General features: G+C 46.5%; 1 protein-coding gene across 1 annotated transcript; it reads left to right on the top strand.

The window, feature by feature from the left end:
- The first annotated feature begins 5,973 nt into the window (after window positions 1-5,973).
- LOC114586655 (peripheral-type benzodiazepine receptor-associated protein 1-like) lies at window positions 5,974-13,892 on the top strand. The gene is made up of 2 exons (XM_028710333.2): window positions 5,974-11,345; window positions 13,605-13,892. The coding sequence occupies exon 1, from the start codon at window positions 6,026-6,028 to the stop codon at window positions 11,339-11,341; it is 5,316 nt and encodes a 1,771-aa protein (XP_028566166.2). The 5' UTR covers window positions 5,974-6,025; the 3' UTR covers window positions 11,342-11,345; window positions 13,605-13,892.
- The last annotated feature ends 9,897 nt before the right edge of the window (window positions 13,893-23,789 follow it).

Here is a 23,789-nt window from a genome sequence, read left to right as displayed (position 1 = left end):
CGAAAGGAAAGTCCAATGCTGTAAAGAAAAATATTGCATAGGAACCTGGAATGTAAGAACCATGAACCTGGGTAAGTTGGAGGTGGTGAAAAATGAGATGGCAAGAATAAATATTGACATCCTGGGCATCAGTGAACTAAAATGGACGGGAATGGGCGAATTCAGTTCGGATGACCATCACATCTACTACTGTGGGCAAGAAACCCGTAAAAGAAATGGAGTGGCCCTCATAGTCAACAAAAGAGTGGCGAAAGCTGTACTGGGATGCAATCTCAAAAATGATAGAATGATCTCGATACGAATCCTTTTAACATCACAGTAATCCAAGTTTATGCCCCAACTACTGGTGCTGAAGAAACTGAAATTGACCAATTCTATGAAGACTTACAACACCTTATAGAAGTGACACCAAAGAAGGATGTTCTTCTCATTATAGGGGACTGGAATGCTAAAGTAGGGAATCAAGAGATAAAAGGAACAACTGGCAAGTTTGGCCTTGGAGATCAAAACGAAGCAGGGCAAAGGCTAATAGAGTTCTGTCAAGAGAACAAGCTGGTCATCACAAACACACTTTTCCAACAACACAAGAGACGACTCTACACATGGACATCACCAGATGGGCAGCATCGAAATCAGATTGATTATATTCTCTGCAGCCAAAGATGGAGAAGCTCTATACAGTCAGCAAAAACAAGACCTGGCGCTGACTGTGGCTCAGATCATTAGCTTCTTATAGCAAAATTCAAGCTTAAACTGAAGAAAGTAGGAAAAACCACTGGGCCGGTAAGATACAATCTAAGTCAAATCCCTTATGAATACACAGTGGAAGTGACGAACAGGTTTAAGGATTTAGATTTGGTGGACAGAGTGCCTGAAGAACTATGGGTGGAGGCTCGTAACATTGTACAGGAGGCAGCAACGAAAACCATCCCAATGAAAAGGAAATGCAAGAAAGCAAAGTGGCTGTCCAACAAGGCCTTACAAATAGCGGAGGAGAGAAGGCAAGCAAAATGTGAGGGAGATAGTGAAAGATACAGGAAATTGAATGCAGATTTCCAAAGAACAGCAAGGAGAGACAAGAAGGCCTTCTTAAATGAGCAATGCAAACAAATAGAGGAAAACAACAGAATGGGAAGAACCAGAGATCTGTTCAAGAATATTGGAGATATGAAAGGAACATTTCGTACAAAGATTACCATAATAAAAGACAAAAGTGGAAAGGACCTAACAGAAGCAGAAGACATCAAGAAGAGGTGGCAAGAATACACAGAGGAACTATACCAGAAAGAAATGGATGCCTCGTACACCCCAGGTAGTGTGGTTGCTGACCTTGAGCCAGACATCCTGGAAAGTGAAGTCAAATGGGCCTTAGAAAGCACTGCAAATAACAAGGCCAGTGGAAGTGATGGTATTCCAGCTGAACTATTTAAAATTTTAAAAGATGATGCTGTTAAGGTGCTACACTCAATATGCCAGCAAATTTGGAAAACTCAGCAGTGGCCAGAAGATTGGAGAAGATCAGTCTACATCCCAATCCCAAAGAAGGGCAGTGCCAAAGAATGCTCCAACTACCGCACAATTGCACTCATTTCACACGCTAGCAAGGTTATGCTTAAAATTCTACAAGGAAGGCTCAAGCAGTATGTGGATCGAGAACTCCCAGAAGTGCAAGCTGGATTTAGAAGAGGCAGAGGAACCAGAGACCAAATTGCAAACATGCGCTGGATTATGGAGAAAGCTAGAGAGTTCCAGAAAGACATCTACTTCTGCTTCATTGACTATGCAAAAGCCTTTGACTGTGTCGACCACAGCAAACTATGACAAGTTCTTAAAGAAATGGGAGTGCCTGATCACCTCATCTGTCTCCTGAGAAATCTCTATGTGGGACAAGAAGCTACAGTTAGAACTGGATATGGAACAACTGATTGGTTCAAAATTGGGAAAGGAGTACGACAAGGCTGTATTTTGTCTCCCTGCTTATTTAATTTATATGCAGAATACATCATGCGAAAGGCTGGGCTGGATGAATCCCAAACTGGAATTAAGATTGCCGGAAGAAATATCAACAACCTCAGATATGCAGATGACACAACCTTGATGGCAGAAAGTGAGGAGGAATTAAAGAACCTTTTAATGAGGGTGAAAGAGGAGAGCGCAAAATATGGTCTGAAGCTCAATATCAAAAAAACGAAGATCATGGCCACTGGTCCCATCACCTCCTGGCAAATAGAAGGGGAAGAAATGGAGGCAGTGAGAGATTTTACTTTCTTGGGCTCCATGATCACTGCAGATGGTGACAGCAGCCACGAAATTAAAAGACGCCTGCTTCTTGGGAGAAGGGCAATGACAGGCCTAGACAGCATCTTGAGAAGTAGAGATGTCACCTTGCCAACAAAGGTCCGTATAGTTAAAGCCATGGTCTTCCCAGTAGTGATGTATGGAAGTGAGAGCTGGACCATAAAGAAGGCTGATCGCCGAAGAATTGATGCTTTTGAATTATGGTGCTGGAGAAGACTCTTGAGAGTCCCATGGACGGCAAGAAGATCAAATGCATCCATTCTTAAGGAAATCAGACCTGAGTGCTCACTGGAAGGACAGATCGTGAAGCTGAGGCTCCAGTACTTTGGCCACCTCATGAGAAGAGAAGACTCCCTGGAGAAGACACTGATGCTGGGAAAGATGGAGGGCACAAGGAGAAGGGGGCGACAGAGGACGAGATGGTTGGATAGTGTTTTCGAGGTTACCAGCATGAGTTTGACCAAACTGCGGGAGGTAGTGGAGGACAGAGGTGCCTGGCGTGCTCTGGTCCATGGGGTCACAAAGAGTCGGACACGACTAAACGACTAAACAACAACAACAACATACTACACTGAATTGCTTAAATGTTTCTTTGTCCTTGAATCTTCCTGCCACACCCTTTGAGAACCATGCATTGGTCTTCACGCCAAGTTCAGGCCTTGGCATGTTATCTAAAAGATGGCTGAAAGTTCTTAAGACGTTTCACCATTTGCAACCTTTTGGACTGATTTGTTGGGGGCATGGAAGGAAATAATTAAACACATCTGGTCACAGCTGGACTTGCACTTATTTATCCAGCTATTAACTATTAACTGGGGAAATCCCAAGCGACTCAGAGGGGCTCATATAGTTTTCCCCAAGCCATGCCAATCAACACGAGGCTATCAGGTGGTGGAAGGGGAAGGGGCAAATGAAGTTGTAGGTCAGATGAAGGCTCTACAGTGTGTTCCTTTCTTTGCAGTTGCCTCTCTTTCAATGAGTATTAAGGCAGAGAATATGAAACATATAGGAAACATGGGATTGCTTAGGCAAGCCTACCCAGACATTAAATTTTCATTTGTAATTTATTATGTACATCTGGTTTTTATTCATATTTTGATAAATATTATTATGCCTGCTTTTTAAAAGTTTGATTTTATTTGTATTCTTTAACGTAGCATTTTCTACTGTTTCATGGAAACAGCTTAGGGTTGTTGTTGCTTGCTTATTAAGTTGTATATAAATCTGGTTAAATACAATGAAAACAAAAATATTTAAAGAAGAGTGTGCCATGAGCATGTGGGTTGGTGGTGGTGGGTTTTCCACGTCAGTGTGAGTGTCCTGGTGGAGACCACCCATCTCTCATTTTGCAGTTACTAGACAGGCTTTTCAGACCTGGCCAACTGGTGGGGGCGGGAGAAGAGGAATTAAAAAGATGTGTGTGCATGTAAAAGGCCTGATAAACAGGTACATGTTACATGTGCATCCCATCACATGGAATGCTAGGATCATGCAATGTTAGGCAGCGGCATAGCGTGGGTTGTCAGCACCCGGGGCAAGGCAAGTAATTTGCGCCCCCTAACCCGTTGATTTGCGCCCCCTAACCTGTGGATTTGCGCCCCCTAACCCGTGGATTTGCCCTAACCCCAGATGTTGCGCCCGGCACCCCCTGCACCCCCCACGCTACACCACTGATGTTAGGGTACTGGCTGATGGGACAAACAATGGTTGGAATCAGTCCATTTTTATTCATTTATTTGTTTGTATGCTGTTTTTTCAACAATAGCCACCCTCAAAGCAGTTCAGCTAACAACACAGGTATCTAGGCATGTGATAGTGTCTATCCTGAGTAGGGGAAGAGTTCTTCAGATACCTCCCTAGATGCTTCTGCTTCCACTGCTGGAGATACAATCAATCACCATATGTAGATTTGGCACAGGGTGCTGGATCACCTGGCCCAATACATTCCACTTGTGTGCAAAGTAAACTACTTGTGAATGGGTTGGCTTGGGTGGCTAAGTGGGATTCAAAGTGCTGGTTGCTACCTACAAGGACCTGAACAGTTTGGGACCAGGGTACCTGAATGCTGCCTCCTCCTTTTTATGGCTCTTACATTTGTAGTGAATGGACTTGGTGTGCTGTGGTTTACTGGTTCTATGAACGCTCTTTGTTGTTACTGTTTCATTAAGAGCGTAAGAAGGGTTTGCTGGGTCAGGCCAGTGGCCCATCTTGTCCAGCATCCTGTTCTCACATTGGCCAACCAGAGGCCTGTGGGAAACTCTCAAACAAGATGCCAGCACAGGAGACCCCTCTTTTCTTGTGACTTCCAGGAACTTGTATTCAGAAGCATAACTGTTTCCAGCTGTGGAAGCAGAGCAGAGCCATTGTGGCTAGTAACCATTGATATCCCTCTGCTCCAAAAATTTGTCCACTCTTTAAAGCCATCTAAGTTGGTCAGCACTATTTCCCATGGCAGCAAGTTCCATAGTTTAACTATGTGCTTCGAGAAGTAGTACTCCCATTATATTGATATATAATTTATATTAATATCACTACAGTCATACCTTAGTTTACGAACAGAATGCGTTCCGGAGGTACATTCGACTTCTGAAACGTTTGGAAACCAAGGCGCAGCTTCCGATTGGCTTCCAATTGCAAAGGCGTGTGGAAGCCACATCAGACATTTGACTTCCAAAAAAAGTTCGAAAACCAGCTCAATTCCGGGTTTCAATCATTCGGGAGCCAAAACGTATGAGTACCAAGGCGTTCGACAACCAAGGTATGACTATACATTGATTTATTGTCCTAGTTTTTCCTCTGGGGCTCTTATTGGGTCAAGTGTCTACAAGATACAGATGCTTCTATAAATGAACATATACCAGAGAGGGAGATATGTGGGGAATTTACAGGTGAGTCAAGCACCTGGCAGCTATAAGGGAAACTACGTGACAATGCACCTTCCTGACATGCAATCCCTGCCTCCTTAGAACTCCACTGCCTACTTGGTTCAGGAGACTTACTGCTTCCTTGCCCAGTTCCAGGCTGGTCTTATTCTGCCAAGTGGTTCCCTCTGCTTTGTGGGATATCTTAGGGAGAAGAAAAGGCTAAGGAGTAAATCTGGAGCGGAGTCCCTAAGATGGTTGGATGGTGCCTTGTATGTTTCTTTCACATGATTCCTGCAGCCACATCGATGCCAAATGTATTGCTCTGCTTTCTTTTGGATCTCAATGAATGAGAGGGGGCTCTTGCCATCTGGGCAGCCCAGGACCCTCATTCACACTGCCCAGGCTAGGCGTTGCTAATGCAACGGTTTTGACTTCACCCCCAGTGGTGCACTCCATTGTCTCTCGAGGCAGCCAGGTGCCAACAGGCGATGCCAGCTTGAATCCATCACGCGGCACGGTGCACATACGCCATTTGAATGGCACTGCCCATCAGCTGGGAGGGAGGGCAGCCCCCCTCAAGTATTTTCTCGGTGGCCCCCAATAAGGGACCTTGGCTCCTAGGGATGCCAACAACTTCCCATCGCACCAGGGGCCTAAGAGGACGCTTCTTCCTGGGCTGCATGGGGAAAGCCTGTGGAACTCACCGCGCGGGCAGGACCGGGGACAATAGCGCGCCCGCGCGAACGAGGGGGCGGGGGCGTCGCCTCGAACATTCCACGCGCGTCGGTTGGCGACGGTTTGAACTTCCCCTCACGCGCCTTCGCCTCACACGGCGGGCCGCACCTGCCGGCCTTGGTCGCGCCATGACTAAAGACAGCCCCTCGGGGGGCGGCGGAGGCCCCGCTGTGTCTGCGCGCCATTCCCCGCGCAAGGCCGCGTCCCAAGCCCTCGGCGGCGCTGCTCCTGCCGCCCTGGGCAGCGGCGGCGGCATCTCCAGCGGGGCGCCTCTCGGTCCTCCTCCCCCTCCCCTTCCTCCTGCTGCTGCGGGGCCTCCGCCCGCCTTCCACGAGGACCACCGCCGAGAGCTGGAGTCGCTTCGGGCGGAGCTGGAGGCGGAGCGGCTTCGCTCTCAGGAGTGCCGGCGCCGCTTCGCGCTGGAGTCGCGCGAGCTGCGCGAGGCGGCCGAGCGCGAGCGGCAGCTGCTGGCCGACCAGCTCCGCTCCAAGTGGGAGCAGCAGCGGGCGCGCGAGCTGCACCAGCTGCGCGAGGCCGGCGCCCGGCAGCGCGAGACCGAGATCCGGCAGCTGCTGCGCTGGAAGGAGGCGGAGCTGCGAGAGGCCCAGGAGCTGCTGCAGCGGGAGCGAGACGCCGCCATGCGACAGGCCCGGGACTTGCAGCGCCAGCTGGCCGAGGAGCTGGTCAGCCGAAGCAGCCGAGCTGGCGGAGGTGGTGGAAGCAGCGCGGGTCTGAACGGCGAGTGCCGCGCCAAGCTGCAAGAAGTGCTGGGCAAGCTCCGCTGGGAGGTCGACGGCGACCAGGCCGCGCGCATCCGCCACCTCAAGGCCGAGCTGGAGCTGGAGAGGAGCCTCTTCCTCAAGTATATCCTGGAGCGCTTCGAGGGAGAGCATTCGCCGCTGGCGTCCTCGCACAAAGTCAGGCCACCGCCTACGACACTGACCAGCCACAGGCTGGGCAAGAGCAGGCCCCGCTCCTTGGAGAGCCTCGTGGTCGCCTCCTGCGCCCCCGACAGCGGGACAGCCTCCAAGTCCCGCTCCCTGCACAGCAACCTGAGCCGGTGCGAGCCCCACCCCCACCATGCTCTGCTGGAAGGAGGGGGCCAAGCGGGGACCCAGAAGGCTGCGGCCACTGCTGCTTCCTTGGGGAAAGATAAGGCCCCTCTGGAGGAAGGGGCCAAGGAAGAGGGGTCTGCGGACGCGCCCCCGGAAGGGAAAACGTGCGGCTCAGGGTCTGCGGGAGAAGGCGCACCGCCTCCGGCAGGCCTGCAAAGCCAGCAGCAAGACTGGCTGTCGGGAGGCGGCTACGACCAGCTGGTGAAGCAGAACACGGACCTCTTGGATGCCCTGGGGGCCCTCGAGCAGCGGTGCACCCACCTGAAGGAGGAAAACGCCCTACTGAGGAAGAGCAGCTTCCCGGAGATGCAGGACAAAGTGAAGCGGCTGAAGAGGAAGAACACGGAGCTGGCGGCCATCGCCAAGCGCCTGGAAGAGCGGGCCAAGAAGCTCCAGGAATCCGGCCTCAAGGTTGGCGGCACCCCAATTGCCTTAGCCTTGTCTTGCCCCGACACAGACCTGTACAAGAGCAGCTTTGCTCGGCAGCGGGTGAAGGACCTGAGCGAACAAGCCAATGTTCTGCTGGCAAAGGACCAGCAGCTGGAAGCCTTGCAGAAGGAGTGCTGGGAGCTGCAGGCCAAACTGTCTTCAGGCACAGAGAATGCCTGTTTTCTCAACATCTGTGAATTTGATCGCTTGCTGCGAGAGTCTCAGAGAGAAGTGCTGAGGCTGCAAAGACAGATCATGCTCAGGAACATCAGGGAATCTTTTCAGCTCTCCAAAATGGCCTCCAGTGCTCCTTCTTCACCAGTTATCATCCCAGAAGCATCAGCTGTGGGCGCATGCTTAAAGGGCTTGCCTTTGCCAAAGGAGATGCCAGAAACATTGGACACATTGGTGAAAGATGTGCAACCAGAAACACCAGCTTTGGGGAACAGTGCTAAGGATGATGAAAGCAGCACTTTAACATTGGGTTCGGATGCTGAGCATTCCTTGCAGACTTTGAAAAGGGAGCTGGCTGAAAAAGCTCAGGAGTGTAAAAACCTTCAATGTGAAGTGGAGGCAAAACAAAAGAGATGTGATTATTTGGAACTGCAGATCAATGCAGCATTGAGTGAAAAGGCCAAGGTTGCAGAGGAGAACTCTCAGCTACATGAGAAGAACAAACAGATGGAAAAGATCCAAAGTGAAAATACCGAGATAAAAGTGAAGCTTGTGCAGGCAACTGATGACTACAATTCTGCCGTGCAGTTGTCTAACGGACTGGAAATTAAAGTGGAGAGTTTGGAGCAAGTCATTAAGAACATGAAAGAGACAGCAGAAGGATGGCAACAGTTGGAATCTGAACATGAGAAAACTTTACTGGTGCTGCAAAAGAAAGAGGGAGAAATACAACAACTGCATCAGATGCAGACAGAGATAAAAAGAGAGCACGAGGAGGCAGTACAGCTGCTTGAAGCTCAAGTGAAAGAGCTGGAAAACCAGTATCACAGTCAGACCAAACACTTCAATCTCCTGACTGAAGAACTTGAGCAAGTTAAGACATCTGGGCTCTTAGAATCAGAATTATCCCATGCAACTTGCAATTCCCAAGCAATAATTTGCCCAGGAAAATGGGAACAATGTACTGGCCACAGTCACCATTGTAATAAAAGCATCAGTGATGAAGACTCTGCATCTGTGAGTTCTTCGGGCTTGCCCAAAAAACCTAAAGCATTAGAATCCCAATCAAACTCATCTGCATCCGAATCCATACAGAACAGCTCTAAATCTTGCCTAAACCCCGAAGAAGATACAGCAGGTGAAACAGAAGACCTAGAGACAGATAAAGTTTCTATAAGCCAACAGCTAGAAAATCAAGGTCCTTCAAAACTTTCTGTCTTTTTGGCACGGTATAGCTATGACCCTTTTCACGGCCCTAATAAGAACCCTGAAGCAGAACTTCCACTGACAGCTGGGGAATATGTTTATATTTATGGAGAAATGGATGAGGATGGTTTCTATGAAGGGGAATTGATGGATGGTAGGAGGGGACTGATCCCCTCAAACTTAGTTGAAGAAGTTTCAGGTAATGATCTAATAAGTTTTGCCCCTTCAGAGCCAAATGATGTTTCTTATCATTCATACCGTGAAACAAGTTTCCCCTGCCAAAGTGCTAGTAGTGAAGACAAAAGTGACAGCCTTGATGAAGACATGTGTGTTAATCTGCTGTCTAACAGACTGGGAGGGGAGCTGTGTGATGACCAGGAAGCAGTGCTTTGTCCCCAGAACCTGACTCTTATCAAACAGTTTGCTAGGTCCATCCTTATAGGCTGGGACCCACCACACATGCTAGATAGCCAGGGCAAAGTGTACAGCTATAACATTTATGTTAATACAGATCTATGTCACAGTGTGAAGTATGGCAGTCAGATGAAAGCAGTAATTGAGAACCTAGATTTAGAGCTGCGTTCTTATCGCATCTCAGTTCAAAGTGTGACAGACAAAGGAAATTCCGATAAGATGCAATGCACTTTCCTTGTAGGAAACAGTTTCCATATTGCACCGGCACTCCTGGAGCTTTGGAGCATCACTGCAACGTCAGCAAAAATTACTTGGTTGCCAAGCAACAGTAACTACACTCATGCAGTGTACCTTAATGAGATGGAGTATGATGTTACAAAGGCAGGGGTATATTGGTATACTTTCAAGAATCTTAGCCCCAGCACTCAGTACACTGTAAAAGTGGAAACACTGCCTCCTAAAGAAGTGTTGATGTTTCCTCAAGGGGATCTGGAGCAGAAATCAGCAGCAATTACGTTCACTACTCCACCAGCAGGACCACCTCATGCTCCCCTCGATGTCCAAGTACAACCTAGTTCTTCTGCAGAGTTCCTAATTGTTAGCTGGTTGCCAGTAACAATTGATGCAGCAGGATCATCCAATGGAGTAAAAGTCACTGGCTATGCAATTTATATCAATGGACAGAAAGTCACAGAAGTTGCATCACCGACAGCTGGAAGTATATCATTAGCAATGTCTCAGCTAAGTATGTTCCAAGGGTCTTGGAAGGTCTCTGTGAGAACTGTGTCCCCCTTTGGGGAATCTGAGGATTCTGTGCCAGCTTTAATTCCATCTGCTCATTTGGAAATTCCTAATTCTTTAATGTCAAAGTTCTTTTCCCCCAGTCAAGCCTCTGAGATGACTTTCAAAGAATTCTTAGAGTTTGAAGATGGGCACATCTCTGCCACAACCAGTATGTCCTCATCTGTCTTTTCCCACATGTGCCTGGCTGGTGCAGACACCGATTTCACCATTCACTTCATGTCTGATTACAAAGAAGAAGCAGTTTCTGTGCCAGTAAATGTTTCTCAGAATCATATGACCTCTTCTGCACTGACAACTTCACACGATACAAGAAATAAAGACAAGGGTGATTCTATTCTACACACGTCTGTTAGAAAGCACTCCTCAGAAAATGTTTTTCCTACGTCAAAGTACGAAGGACCAGCCAGCTCAGCACTGCCCGTATTTTCTGGAGATACTGGAAGAGAAATTTCAGAAGATCATCCTCTGACTAAAACAACTGTAGGTAAGAATCAGCCAGAAAACAGCAAGATCAAGGTGTATACAATGGCCCAACATACCAAGACCAAAGATCCATCTTTTCAATGCCATATTGATATTATGGGTGCAACCACTGTTTCTTCCACAGAGTTTGAACTGGAGAAGGGCAATTGCAGAGGTGCAGGAATGCACAACTTCTGTCTTCAGGAAAAGCCAGGTCATCTTTCTGAAAAGAACCACAGAAAGAATGTTAAGCAGTTATGCAAAGAACTCTCCAACTTGAGCGTGTCTGATGCTGAAATGAAGGAAGAGCAAATATCAAGAACTAAAAGCTGGAAGACTCCTCTTGGTGACCATAACCATATTTCAGATCTTTCAGATATTGAGGAAGAGGAAAACCAGTTGTATAGGATTAACATTTCTGGACAAGAAGACCCTAAACCACAGGAGACGCCAGTGTCCCTTGCAGAACTGGCAAAAGATAAAATTATGAGCATGAGCCCTAGAAATGACCAAACAGTGCCTAATTCAGGCCCTCAGAGCAGCTTTGTTTCAGGAGAAAGGGTTAATGATGACCCAACAAGGCTTTTTGTAGCACTTTTTGACTACGATCCCATAACTATGTCACCTAATTCTGATGCGGCTGAGGAGGAGCTATCTTTTAAAGAGGGACAGATTCTGAAAGTGATTGGTCACCAAGATGCTGATGGCTTTTACCGAGGTGAATGTGAAGGAAAGAAAGGGTATATTCCCTGCAATTTGGTATCTGAAATGTACATTGAGAGTAAGGAAGTGAAAGAACATCTATTAAAGTCAAGTTACAGTAAAGATGAAAACTTATGAGGAGGTTAGTGGCTCTAGACAGCATAATAATCAACAGATCTGACCCCAAATCTTGGCAGTAGGATAATTAAACACCTACCACCTAAGGCTTTGGGATTGTAATATCCTAAGCACCCAAGAAAAGTCTTGCTGAATGTGGGTGAAAAATTAGCTGCCATATAAAATGGAGAATAGGGGGGCGCTGTGGTCTAAACCAATGAGCCTCTTGGGCTTGCCGATCAGAAGGTTGGTGGTTCAAATCCCTGTGACGGGGTGAGCTTCCGTTGCTCGGTCCCAGCTCCTGCCAACCTAGCAGTTGCCAAAAGTGCAAGTAGATAAATAGGTATCGCTCCGGCGGGAAGGTAAACGGCGTTTCCGTGCGCTGCTCTGGTTTCGCCAGAGGTGGCTTAGTCATGCTAGCCACATGACGCGGAAAAACTGCAGACAAACACTGGCTCCCTCAGCCTGTAAAGCGAGATGAGCACCATAACCCCAGAGTTGTTTGCGACTGGACTTAACTGTCAGGGGTCTACCTTTTTTAAAAATAGAGAATGCTATACTTTTGCACACAGATAGGGAAAAGACTTAATAAAAAGGCACCATAGATGTCTGGAAGCTGTTCCCTCTGAACAAAAAGAATCAGACTTGTTAGCCTTTTGAAAACCCTAGAAGATGAGCAATAGACATAAAAAGTGTTTAGAACTGTATAGCAAGAGAACAACAATATTTTCAGTGTCAAAAGATTCTTGCCCAAGAAGTACAGTGGTACCTCTGGTTACGTACTTAATTCGTTCCGGAGGTCCGTTCTTATCCTGAAACTGTGCTTAACCTGAAGCACCACTTTAGCTAATGGGGTCTCCTGCTGCCACCGCGCTGCTGCCACACGATTTCTGTTCTCATCCTGAAGCAAAGTTTTTATCCTGAGGTACTATTTCTGGGTTAGCGGAGTCTGTAACCTGAAGTATATATAACCTGAAGTGTATGTAACCCGAGGTACCACTGTATTTGGGGTGGATGTAGTTCCAAGTCGACAGCATCTCTGTTATTACAGAATGGACAGCACCAATACCCCCCTAGTAAGCAAACTTACAGTATAATTCTAAACGTGTTTATGTGAAAGCAAGTCTTTCCGTATTCACTGTGGCATAGACCCAGGAGTCAGGCTTTTTGACTTCAGTAGAACTTCTGTAATAACATTCTGTAAGATGTCTGCGTTTTGTAGAATTCCAACTACTTTACATTGCACTGAGCAGAGTCAGCATTTGAGCTGCAATTGTAAAACAAATGCTTCACCTGAATATTGATTGACGGCAAATTTTACTCCAATAAATGACTCACTGAAGATGTGTCCATACCCCACATTGGAAATTTCCCCCAAGCAACAGCTACTTGATTCCTGATGCTTAAGCGCATAATTTGTTTTAGTTCACAACTGGAACAAATACCATGTCAGTGATCAAGTGAGTCTTTTTGTGGGTGTGCCCAGGAGCTGCATGCATGTGCCAATAGCAGATTTGAGTTGAGTGATGATGAGGAAAAGAGCAGAAGCAACTCCGGAATAAATGTTTGTCTTCTTGCACACTTCCTCTCGCTTCTGACTTGAGGTTTTTTCCTAGCCGCTTGAGCAGACTTCAGGGGGCCATGGGTGCTTCAGCACCCACAATTATATATTTGTGGGACTGGGCCCCCACAAAGTCAATGAGCAAAGTTGAAGCCCTTCATTGCGGCCACCCACAATCTTCAGCGTGAGATGGCCCCTATGTTGCTAGCCAAAACCAACTCTTGCTATATAGAATGCAGTTGCAAAGTTGCTCGTACTTTAATACTAAAGCATTTTGTTCTTGCATTCAGGCTTTCTAACTTCAGATTGGAATGTTCAACTTGCACATGTGTTTGAAGAAAAATGACTTGTTACTCTTTAAGTTAATGCTAGCTTTTCAGCGTAGGTGTTTGTTGGTGCTTAGTGATGTTGATCACCCACCCTAAGAGCTTTGAGTTAAGGCCTTGCGCCCCAGAAGCTTTTGGAAATAGTAATGACAATGTATTAAATTAATGAGACATTTGCATGGATTTATACTTAAGTCTAGCTCTTCATTTTAGAACAATTGTTGATGCCAACCAATGAAAATTACTTGTAGGATTTGCTTCGCTTTGCATTCCATCTTATTTGTATTTTCCTTCTTCATTTATGTGTTTGAAGTAGCAGAACCATTTTATGTTTTTATTTTACTCTTGTACGCCTGTTACTCTACAAAGTTCTTAATTGTGCTTTTGTGTAATTTAGGCTATAGCTACTGGATTGAGGAAAGAGTGATGCTGCTATTCGGATCGAAGCCATATTGACGACAGATTTGGGAGCTACCTTTGAATACATTTCCTATTCTTATACTAAACTCCTTATTTATTAAAATATTTGCAAAGTTTGTACCTTACAATTATCGCCATTGAATTTTCATTTTGTCTTTAATCAGCAAAAGTATTGCCATTTTTTGAGCTGTAAAGGTGGTATCTGTGGCAAAAAGTACATGGATTTATTTAAAGAACAAAAATAAAATATTTTTGTGTGTGTATATATATCACGCTGAACTTGTAGCCGCAGATCCCATGAGTGCAAAGCAGCCTTTCCACAGATGAGCATTCTTCAATCTAAATACAGCAGCATAATCAGAATGCAGGATCTCTATTTATTTATTTATAATATTTACACTCCAGTCAAGATTGGCTCAAGGAATAGAGGAGAAATTCCCTTCAGATCACCATTAAAGGGGAATTTGCTTAGCTCGCACTTCAAATTCTACAAACCAAAATGCAGCTATTATTCAAAAGCCACACTTCCCTGAGTTATGAAATGCAGTTCTCTAGCCAAGTCATGTTTATCATAACCAAAAGAAAAAAGTATGTATTAGGGTAAAATGGTTATAGAATGCATATGTTGATGAAAACAATATACAAAAATAGCATTATACTAGGGAATTTTGCTTGCAAAGTGTGTAATTGGGGAAGAATGTGTGTATTAGGTTAAATCCACACTAAATTGCTTATGAATTTTCATGAGGACTTTTCAAAAAAGAATTGCAAAGTGATGTGGAAATAGGTAGAACTAAACTTAATATAGGGAAGATGAGAAGCCAGAATTAACAGAGTCACCCATTGACAGAGTCACCCATCACTTGGCTCCCATGCATGTAAGAACACATACCTAAAAAGGGGGTGTAGGGTGAACCAAGTCATGCAAATACAGTATCTGATAAATCATAGAATCATCGTTTTACATATGGGAAGCCCTGAGTCCAAGAACAGTTGAAAGTACTAGTACAATCATCCTAGAGTATAGACTGCAGGCAGTTGTGAACAGTAACCACCCTGTCTTCTGGGAACCCTTTCAGCAGCAGTTGAGGTAGAGGTAGGTCTGCCTTGAAAAGTGTTCAAAAGCCTCAGCTGCTCCAGAATGCTGCAGCCAGATTGCTGACGGGGCCAGGTTACAGGGAGCATTTTACTTCACTGGCTGCTGGTCCGTTTCAATTCAAAGTGCTGGTTATGATTGATAAAGCCCTCTGTGGCTTGGGCCCAGATTCCCTGCAAGATTGTATCTCCCTACATGAACCTGCCTGGGTGCTGAAATCCTCAGGTGAGCACCTTCCCATCGACATCAGAGGCACAGTTGGTGGTGAAACTTCTCTGCGGCTGCTCACCCATTGTGGGATTCTCTCCCAAGAGAGGCTAGACTGGCTCCCCCTTTGCTATCCTTCCAGCAGCAGGCTAAGACATTCCTGCTCACACAAGCCTTTGGACTGACCACTGGGCTGCTGTCAGGGCAAACTGCGTTTTAACTGCTGGTTTTTAATGCATTTTAACTTTTTTTTATCTAGTTTGTTTTTATCACAGTGTGTTTTATAGCGATACATTTTAAAAGCTGGGACCTGCCTTGAATCCCAATTTGGAGGGAAGATAGAATTTAAATCAGACCTCACCTGGAGTACTGTGTCCAGTTCTGGGCACCACACTTCAAGAAGGACACTGACAAACTGGAACGTGTCCAGAGGAGGGCAACCAAAATGGTCAAAGGCCTGGAAACGATGCCTTATGAGGAACGGCTAAGGGAGCTGGGCATGTTTAGCCTGGAGAAGAGGAGGTTAAGGGGTGATATGATAGCCATGTTCAAATATATAAAAGGATGTCATATAGAGGAGGGAGAAAGGTTGTTTTCTGCTGCTCCAGAGAAGCGGACACGGAGCAATGGATCCAAACTACAAGAAAGAAGATTCCACCTAAACATTAGGAAGAACTTCCTGACAGTAAGAGCTGTTTGACAGTGGAATTTGCTGCCAAGGAGTGTGGTGGAGTCTCCTTCTTTGGAGGTCTTTAAGCAGAGGCTTGACAACCATATGTCAGGAGTGCTCTGATGGTGTTTCCTGCTTGGCAGGGGGTTGGACTCAATGGCCCTTGAGGTCTATTCCAACTCTATGATTCTATTCTAAATACATTAAACAAATAAAAATATACAGAAGGGATCAGCCCTTTCGCACACTGGCCCGAAGTCAACTTCAAGCTCCCATTAGACCCGTTGAACTTCCTAGTGACGCTAGGAATGTACATTCAAGCCTTTTTGCTGCTTTTTCACCTTTATTCTACACAGCAGTTGTGGAAAGCCACAGAAATCCCATGATTTCATGACACAACCTAGAGGAAATGAAAGCCTGGCACTGAGACAAGCAGGAGTGCGGTGTGTGTGTTACAAGATCTCCTGCAAAGCCCGCAGGAGGCAGGAGTTTGTGGCTTGTTTGATTTCTGAGAGCAAAATGCAGCTGTTGGATAAAGGAGGGTGTCTGAGACAAGCGAGCGAGAGAGAAAGAGACCCTGGTTGCTGTCTGAGGCTGGCTGTTCAGAAAACAGGAAATCCCAGAATTTATAGATGACCCCATTGCAGAGCAAAATGTTTTGGAACAAATTGTTCTGCCTTGTGTGTTTTCCACCCCTCTCTATTGGACTGTGCAGTTTTCTCTTTCTGGCTCTCTCACGTAACAGTTTGTAAGCCACATCAATAGCGGCACCTGCTGACCGTAAGGCTTAATTGCACCCCAATAACTGATCATGCGAAAGGCTGGACTGGATGAATCCCAAACCGGAATTAAGATTGCCGGCAGAAATATCAACAACCTCAGAGATGCAGATGACACAACTTTGTTGGCAGAATTGATGCTTTCGAATTATGGTGCCGGAGGAAACTCTTGAAAGTCCCATGAGCTGCAAGAAGATCAAACCTCTCCATTCTTAAGGAAATCAGCCCTAAGTGCTCACTGGAAGGACAGATCGTGAAGCTGAGGCTCCAATACTTTGGCCACCTCATGAGAAGAGAAGACTCTCTGGAAAAGACCGTGATGTTGGGAAAGATGGAGGGCACAAGGAGAAGGGGACGACAGAGGACGAGATGGTTGGACAGTGTTCTCGAAGCTACTAACATGAGTCTGACCAAACTGCGGGAGGCAGTGGAAGACAGGAGTGCCTGGCGTGCTCTGGTCCATGGGGTCACGAAGTGTCGGACACGACTAAACGACTAAAAAACAACAACTGACCCATAGTAAGCATACCACCAGTTTTGCCCATTCACAGAGGAAAATAGCAAAGCTCACGTGGCCTCGTAACGCCCCCTATCAAATCTCACCAAGGATCACAACCTAAGGCCCCGCCATTTTTGGACTTTGCAAGAAGTTTTTTTCTCCACCTGCTGTCCTCTGTATTCATTTCCTTCTGCAAAAGTGTATTCTGCCACACTCTCAGAACATTTCTCAGGTGAAAATAAGGACATGCTTTTAGCACCCCAGGATGACGTATTCACCCCTCCTGTGTTTATTAGGCCACCTGCAGAGACTGCTGAAATGACCTACTAAAAGGTGCAATTTTTATCTGCGGCCTCTCCACTCTTTGGAGAAGTTTCAGGTTTTCTGCCCTCCCGAAACAGCAGATTGGCCTGCCCTTTGCAGCCCTGCTAATAAAATCTCTGGCTTCTGTCAATGCCTGCCTTTATCCTCATTTTGTTTATGGTGATACAGCCTTTTTAGCTTCCTTTTTCATCAATTTATACTGTATTGATTCATTATTTTAGTGGTCACCTTGAATGGCTGGTGCAGAAAGACATCTAGAGAGACAGAGAGACAGACGGGCTCACAATGTTTAATAGGAAACACAATTGTGCTCAGCAGGATATAGACTCAGGAAACAGTGTAAAATATTGTGGCTCCTATTTTCTAAATGTTTTTTCTAAGTGTTCTGGGAAACAGACCAGTCACCAGCCTGGTCTGAAGTCCTGGGAAATGTACTGTATTGGCCTGAATATAAGCCACACTTTTTTCCAAATTAAGATTGTGAAAAGTTTAAGTGGCTTATATTCGCGACCTTACGGTATCGCTGCTGAAACATCTACCCACAAGGGCTGTCGGGGGTGCGGGACAATGTCGCCCGTCCTCACCGTGTCTCCCAAGCCTCCCCTGAGCCACTGTAAGGAAGGGGGAAGTGGGGGAGGCCTCTGGCAAAGCGGCGCAGCTCGCCCCCCAGGAAGCAGCCCAGGAGCGTGGGGCTATGGCATGCAGCCCGCCTGGCTCTCCCATGCCTCCCTTGGTGCTGGCTTGGGGAGGTAGTCCCGGGAGGCGGGCCACATCCACAAATAAGCCTTAAATGTTAAAGGTGCGGCTTATTTGCGAGTGCTGCTTATATTCGGGCCAAAGCGATATGTCATGGTGGGATTGCAGCAGAGGGGTGCAAACCGTCTTAAAGGTGTGGATTCCAGAGATCTGCTTTTCCTAGCTGTACCTGTGTGGAGAAAGCAATAGTCCTTTGGGGTATAGGCCACAGATTCCCAGGGATTTAGACATGTTGGTGTTTAAAGCCCAAAACAACTCAGGCCCCAAGTATATGAAAGACTGCATCCTTCCCTAGAGACCCTCTCAGGCGCTAACATTGGCCAAGGATTCCATCTGGTTAGTTCTTCCAGCTTCAGAGGCTTAAGGCATGGTAGGCAAACTAAGGCTTTCTCAATCCAGCCTGCGGACGGTCCGGGAATCAGCGTGTTTTTACATGAGTTGAATGTGTCCCTTTATTTAAAATGCATCTCTGGATTATTTGTGGGGCATAGAAATTCGTTCATTCCTCCCTCAAAAAATATAGTCTGCCCCCGCCCACAAGGTCTGAGGGACAGTGGACTGGCCCCCTACTGAAAAAGGTTGCTGACCCCTTGCTTAAGGGGTGGCAGTCCAGGAGAGGGTCTTCTCTGTGGTGGCCCCTAAGTTGTGAAACAGAAGTGCACCCTGCACCTTCATTGTACCGCTTCTGGAGAATGCTGAAGACTCGCCTCTTTGCCCTGGCTTTGGACATTTAACTTGTATGTTCTTAGGACACCTCATGTTTGTGATTGCAAGTCTTTTTAAACAGTTTTTAAAATTGTATTTTAATGTTGTGACATGCCCCTACATCGACAGTGCTGCTTACCAAGACAAGTAGAATCTTGTTCCACACCCTATTTGCTATCAGCTATGTTGATCCTCTTTCTGGCAACCAGAATAAGTCCTTTACCACTCAAATAATGTGATTCAGCAGCTGGTTTCTTTCGGGGAAAGAATGGGAACATGCAACAACTAGAACCCACGGCTGCAAAAAGTTGTACCTTGCAAACCAGAGCCAGGCAACCCTGTATTGCTGGTTTGTGAAACTTAACCGTTATTCAAAACAAAAAAATTCCTTCCAGTAGCACCTTAAAGACCAACTGTTAGTTCTTGGTATGAGCTTTCGTGTGTATGCACACTTCTTCAGATACACTGAGTGCATGCACACGAAAGCTCATACCAAGAACTAACTTAGTTGGTCTTTAAGGTGCTACTGGAAGGAATTTTTTTGTTTTGACTATGGCAGACCAACACGGCTACCTATCTGTAACTTAACTGTTATTGTCACTGCTGCAGATGGATTACATGTGGAATTTATTCGTAACTCCGGTAGTTTTAAACAGCGTTTCAAGCTTAATGACGACGTGAAATGTGCCTGAACTCCATCCTATTTTGCCAGTGTGTCCTAACAAGGATGGCGAAACTGAAGCTCTCCTGATGCCACTGGACTACATTTCCCATCCAGCCAGCATGGCCAGTGGTCAGAGATGATGGGAAATGCAGTCCAACATCTGGATGGCTTCAGGGGCCCCATATGGGTTCTGTAACTATCCAGATTATAAAGCGAGATTCTTTGGCTCTAAAGAATTACAATTCCTTCCAGTCCCAGCTAGCATGGCCAGTGAGTAGGGATGATGGAGATTATCAGCCAAAACATCTGCTGGCCAACAGGCTGGAGAAGACTGCATTAGACCAGGCATAGGCAAACTCGGCCCTCCAGATGTTTGGGACTACAATTCCCACCATCCCTAGCTAACAGGACCAGTGGTCAGGGATGATGGGAATTGTAGTCCCGAACATCTGGAGGGCTGGAGTTTGCCTATGCCTGCATTAGATGTTCACAGGAAACATCTCATGCCTTCCGTTATGTGGCTTCACATCTGCATGCCTCCAGCGTCTTGTTGTCGGACTCATCCACTTAGCATGCAGGAGCTAAACGTCAATGATTCAGATCTAATCAACTATAAACAGAAATGGGAACAGAACTGAATGACAGATTTAAAACATCTTCTGGGTTCTGCTGAGCTGAAACTCACTGAGACCTCTAGATCTACATACCTGTATTGGAAAGCACTCCTGTAATATACTATAGGGGTTGCTGCCCCCCCATGCTCCGCTTGCAAACCCCTTTGCTGACCCATTTGCCCCACAACTGGACACACAGTCTTCTTTTTACACCTGACCAAACACCCTTCCCTTTATGCCTCGTTCACACACCCATTGCCTATCCCCTCACAGCTGACTCCAACCCCCTTAAAAGGAGTGTGGGAGATACTTTGGAGAGTGGTTTGGCAAGCTTGCCGTCTGCCACCCACGCTGCTTGCTCACTCGCTCATCTGCCTGCCTCCTATTCTGTTCTTACGTTGGAGTGTCCGCCTACTGGTGGCCATGCAAACTGCAGCATGACGCCAGCCTTACATTTTTATGTATTTGGGAGATATACTGTAAGCTGCACTTTCCTCCTTCCCCCAACCCCCTACACTTAGCAACATGCTATAAACCCCAACCTTTGGAATATACCCTTGGATAAAGCCATTTCCCCACCACAGCAGTTTGTGAGCAGACCAATCAGGCAGAATCCCATTCCTCGTGCCAACAATTAGGGGAAAATTCTGGCACGTCCATCACTTGCTACTTAAATACCGCATGAATAATGTGCGACGGAAAACTCGGCAGCCAAACTGCTGCTCCCTGTCTATCAGCGGCTCATTTAATCAATGGAGACATTCATCCTCATAACATCCCCAACTCACATTTAATTTCCATTGCGTTTTCACTTGGTAAAACAGGGCACCGCAGAGGCTTCCCTATAAATGTTTTACAGTCTGCCTGGTAGCTCTCATGGCTTACCTTCTCATTTCACATCCCTGGCATAAATTGCACACACAAAAAAAGGATGCACAGTTGTTTTCATTGTTAACTGCCAGAGCCGGTAATGGGATAATCCCCGATGTCTCAGCTGAGATCCCAGTTGCGACTCCCCTATGAGGAAAGGTTACATAAGAACATAAGGAGAAACTGCTGGGTCAGTCCTGCTCTCACAGTAGCCCGCCAGAAGCCCCAACAGAAAGCCTGCAAGCAGGACTGGAGTACAAGAGTAACTCTCTCCTATAGTGTTCATAAGCACTGCTGCTTCCATCTGTGGAGGGAGAGCATAAGGAAGCAGCATTTGGGATACAGGTGTCCTGCCACTTATGTGGGGGTTATGTTCCAGGCCCCAGTGTGTATAAAGTACAGTGGTGCCCCGCAAGACGAATGCCTCGCAAGACGAAAAACCTGCTAGATGAAAGGGTTTTCCGTTTTTGAGTTGCTTCGCAAGACGATTTTCCCTATGGGCTTGCCTCACAAGACGAAAACGTCTTGCGAGTATTGCGATTTTTTTTCGCTTTCCCCCCACTTTTTCTAAGCCGCTAAGACACTAATAGCCTTTTAGCCGCTAAGCCTTTAATAGCCGCTAAGCTGCTAAACCGCTAATAGCGCTAATCCGGTAAGCTGCTAATAGGGTTGCTTCGCAAGACGAAAAAAACGCTAGACGAAGAGACTCGTGGAACGGATTATTTTCGTCTTGCGAGGCACCACTGTACCGTATTTTTTGCTCTATAAGACTCACTTTTTCCCTCCTAAAAAGTAAGGGGAAATGTGTGTGTGTCTTATGCAGCGCATGTAGGCTGCGCAGCTATCCCAGAAGCCAGAACAGCAAGAGGGATCGCTGCTTTCATTGTGCAGCGATCCCTCTTGCTGTTCTGGCTTCTGGGATTCAGAATATTTTTTTTCTTGTTTTCCTCCTCCAAAAACTAGGTGCGTCTTGTGGTCTGGTGCGTCTTATAGAACAAAAGATACAGTAAAATCGTGTAAAGTGGGGAGCACCACACTTTAATAGGGAAGGTGTGCCGGGAGAGAGAGAGACTCATCTAAAATAAAATAAAATATAATCAATGAGTCTACTCTGAATAGGTCTAATATGGGACATAACCTTTATTGTTGAAGAGCAGTATATAAATATTATAAACAAACAAACTAAGGTGGGGAAATCTGTGTGACCAGAAATCCATCCGATACCACATTTGGAGTTTTTGCATAATAAACTCACAGCTGCTCAGTTCTCCAGAGCAGCGATAACCGGGATTGACATCCCCTTTTGTCCCAAAATGACACATCCATTCCCATCTCCCTTTCCTGGAGCAGATCCTGCCAGTGGGAGAATAATGGGATTCTGGAAAGCCATTTGTTATCTGGCATGATGACGGCCTGCTGAAGATGTCGTCCCAGCTGGGTTAACAGAAAAATCAACATCTCCATTTGATTAAGTGGCTGCCAGATGACTCTCACCTTGGTGGGTCAGAGGGCAAGAAAACAGGGCAGCGTAGCAACTTCCCGGAGCATCTTTCCGTCCTTTCTTTGAGAGCGAAAGATCTTCATTTCTTCTGCAGTCATAGAAGCACCTCGCAGTAGCTTCCAGCAATTCAGCTTCCTGGGACAGCTCAGAGTTTTCTAGTATTATGAGAGAAGGCTTTAAGATACCTGTGCCATTCACCTCTGCCACATCATTGCTATTCACCGAAGGGAAGTATGGTAATTGGCGCTGTGGTCTAAACCACTGAGCCTCTTGGGCTTGCCGCTCAGAAGGTCGGCGGTTTGAATCCCCGTGACGGGGTGAGCCCCAATTGCTCTGTTCCAGCTCCTGCCAACCTAGCATTTTGAAAGCATACCGGTGCAAGTAGACAAATAGGTACCACTGTGGCGGGAAGAAACGGCATTTCTGTGCGCTCTGGTTTCCATCACGGTGTTCCGTTGCACCAGAAGCGGTTTAGCCATGCTGGCCACATGACCCGGGAAACTGTCTGTGGACAAACGCCGGCTCCCTTGGCCTGAAAGCGAAATGAGTGCCTATGACTGGACTTAACCGTCCAGGGTCCTTTACCTTTCTACTTTTTATTCACTTTCCCCCCTGCAACTAATAGAGCCATTCATACTACAAAAAGCTGGAATAATTTACGCCAGGGTAAATTACACTGGTGGGACTCACTCTCAGTAGTGTTGTGGCAAAGGACGCGGGTGGCGCTGTGGTCTAAACCACTGAGCCTCTTGGGCTTGCTGATTGGAAGGTTGGTGGTTCGAATCCCCATGATGAGGTGAGCTCCTCTTGCTCTGTCCCAGCTCCTGCCAACCTAGCAGTTCAAAAGCACACATGTGCAAATAGATAAATAAGTACAGCTGCGGCAGGAAGATAAACGGTGTTTCTGTGCACTCTGGCACTCATCACTGTCTTCCATGTGCCAGTAGCGGTTTAGTCATGCTAACCACATGACCCGGAAAGCTGTCTGTGGAGAAACGCCGGCTCCCTCGGCCTGAAAATGAGATGAGTGCCACAACCCCATAGTTGCCTTTGACAGGACTTAACCGTCCAGGGGTCCTTGACCTTTTACTTTAGTGTTGTGGCAGTTTCAGAAGTGCAGGATCCCTTTGCGATAGCCACAGCCACACACTGTTCTAAGATTATACAACCTCCTAAAATTTTGCAATAATCCTGCAATATTAGAAGGTTGTATAGTTAGGGATGCATTGCTATGAATGCAGATTGTCCTGTGTTGCCTTTCAGCTATATCTATTTTCTGCGCACGGACCTGGACCAATCCAGCAACTTCTTTCAGAGTGGCTTGACATTCCATTGTACGTTAACAGAACTTGCACATCATTCTCTTGAAACAGAAGCCCAATATCTTTTCAGGGTTCCTAAATGCTTAGCACTGAAGCAGCACTCTCTCAGTTGTGTAGCCCTTGCAATTGAAACATCTTGCATGCCTGGAAATCTG

This window comes from Podarcis muralis, chromosome 16 (assembly GCF_964188315.1).
Source record: "Podarcis muralis chromosome 16, rPodMur119.hap1.1, whole genome shotgun sequence".
Classification (NCBI taxonomy): domain Eukaryota; kingdom Metazoa; phylum Chordata; class Lepidosauria; order Squamata; family Lacertidae; genus Podarcis; species Podarcis muralis.
The sequence above is the reverse complement of the archived record's forward strand: the minus strand, read 5'-3'. Positions and strand labels throughout refer to the sequence as shown.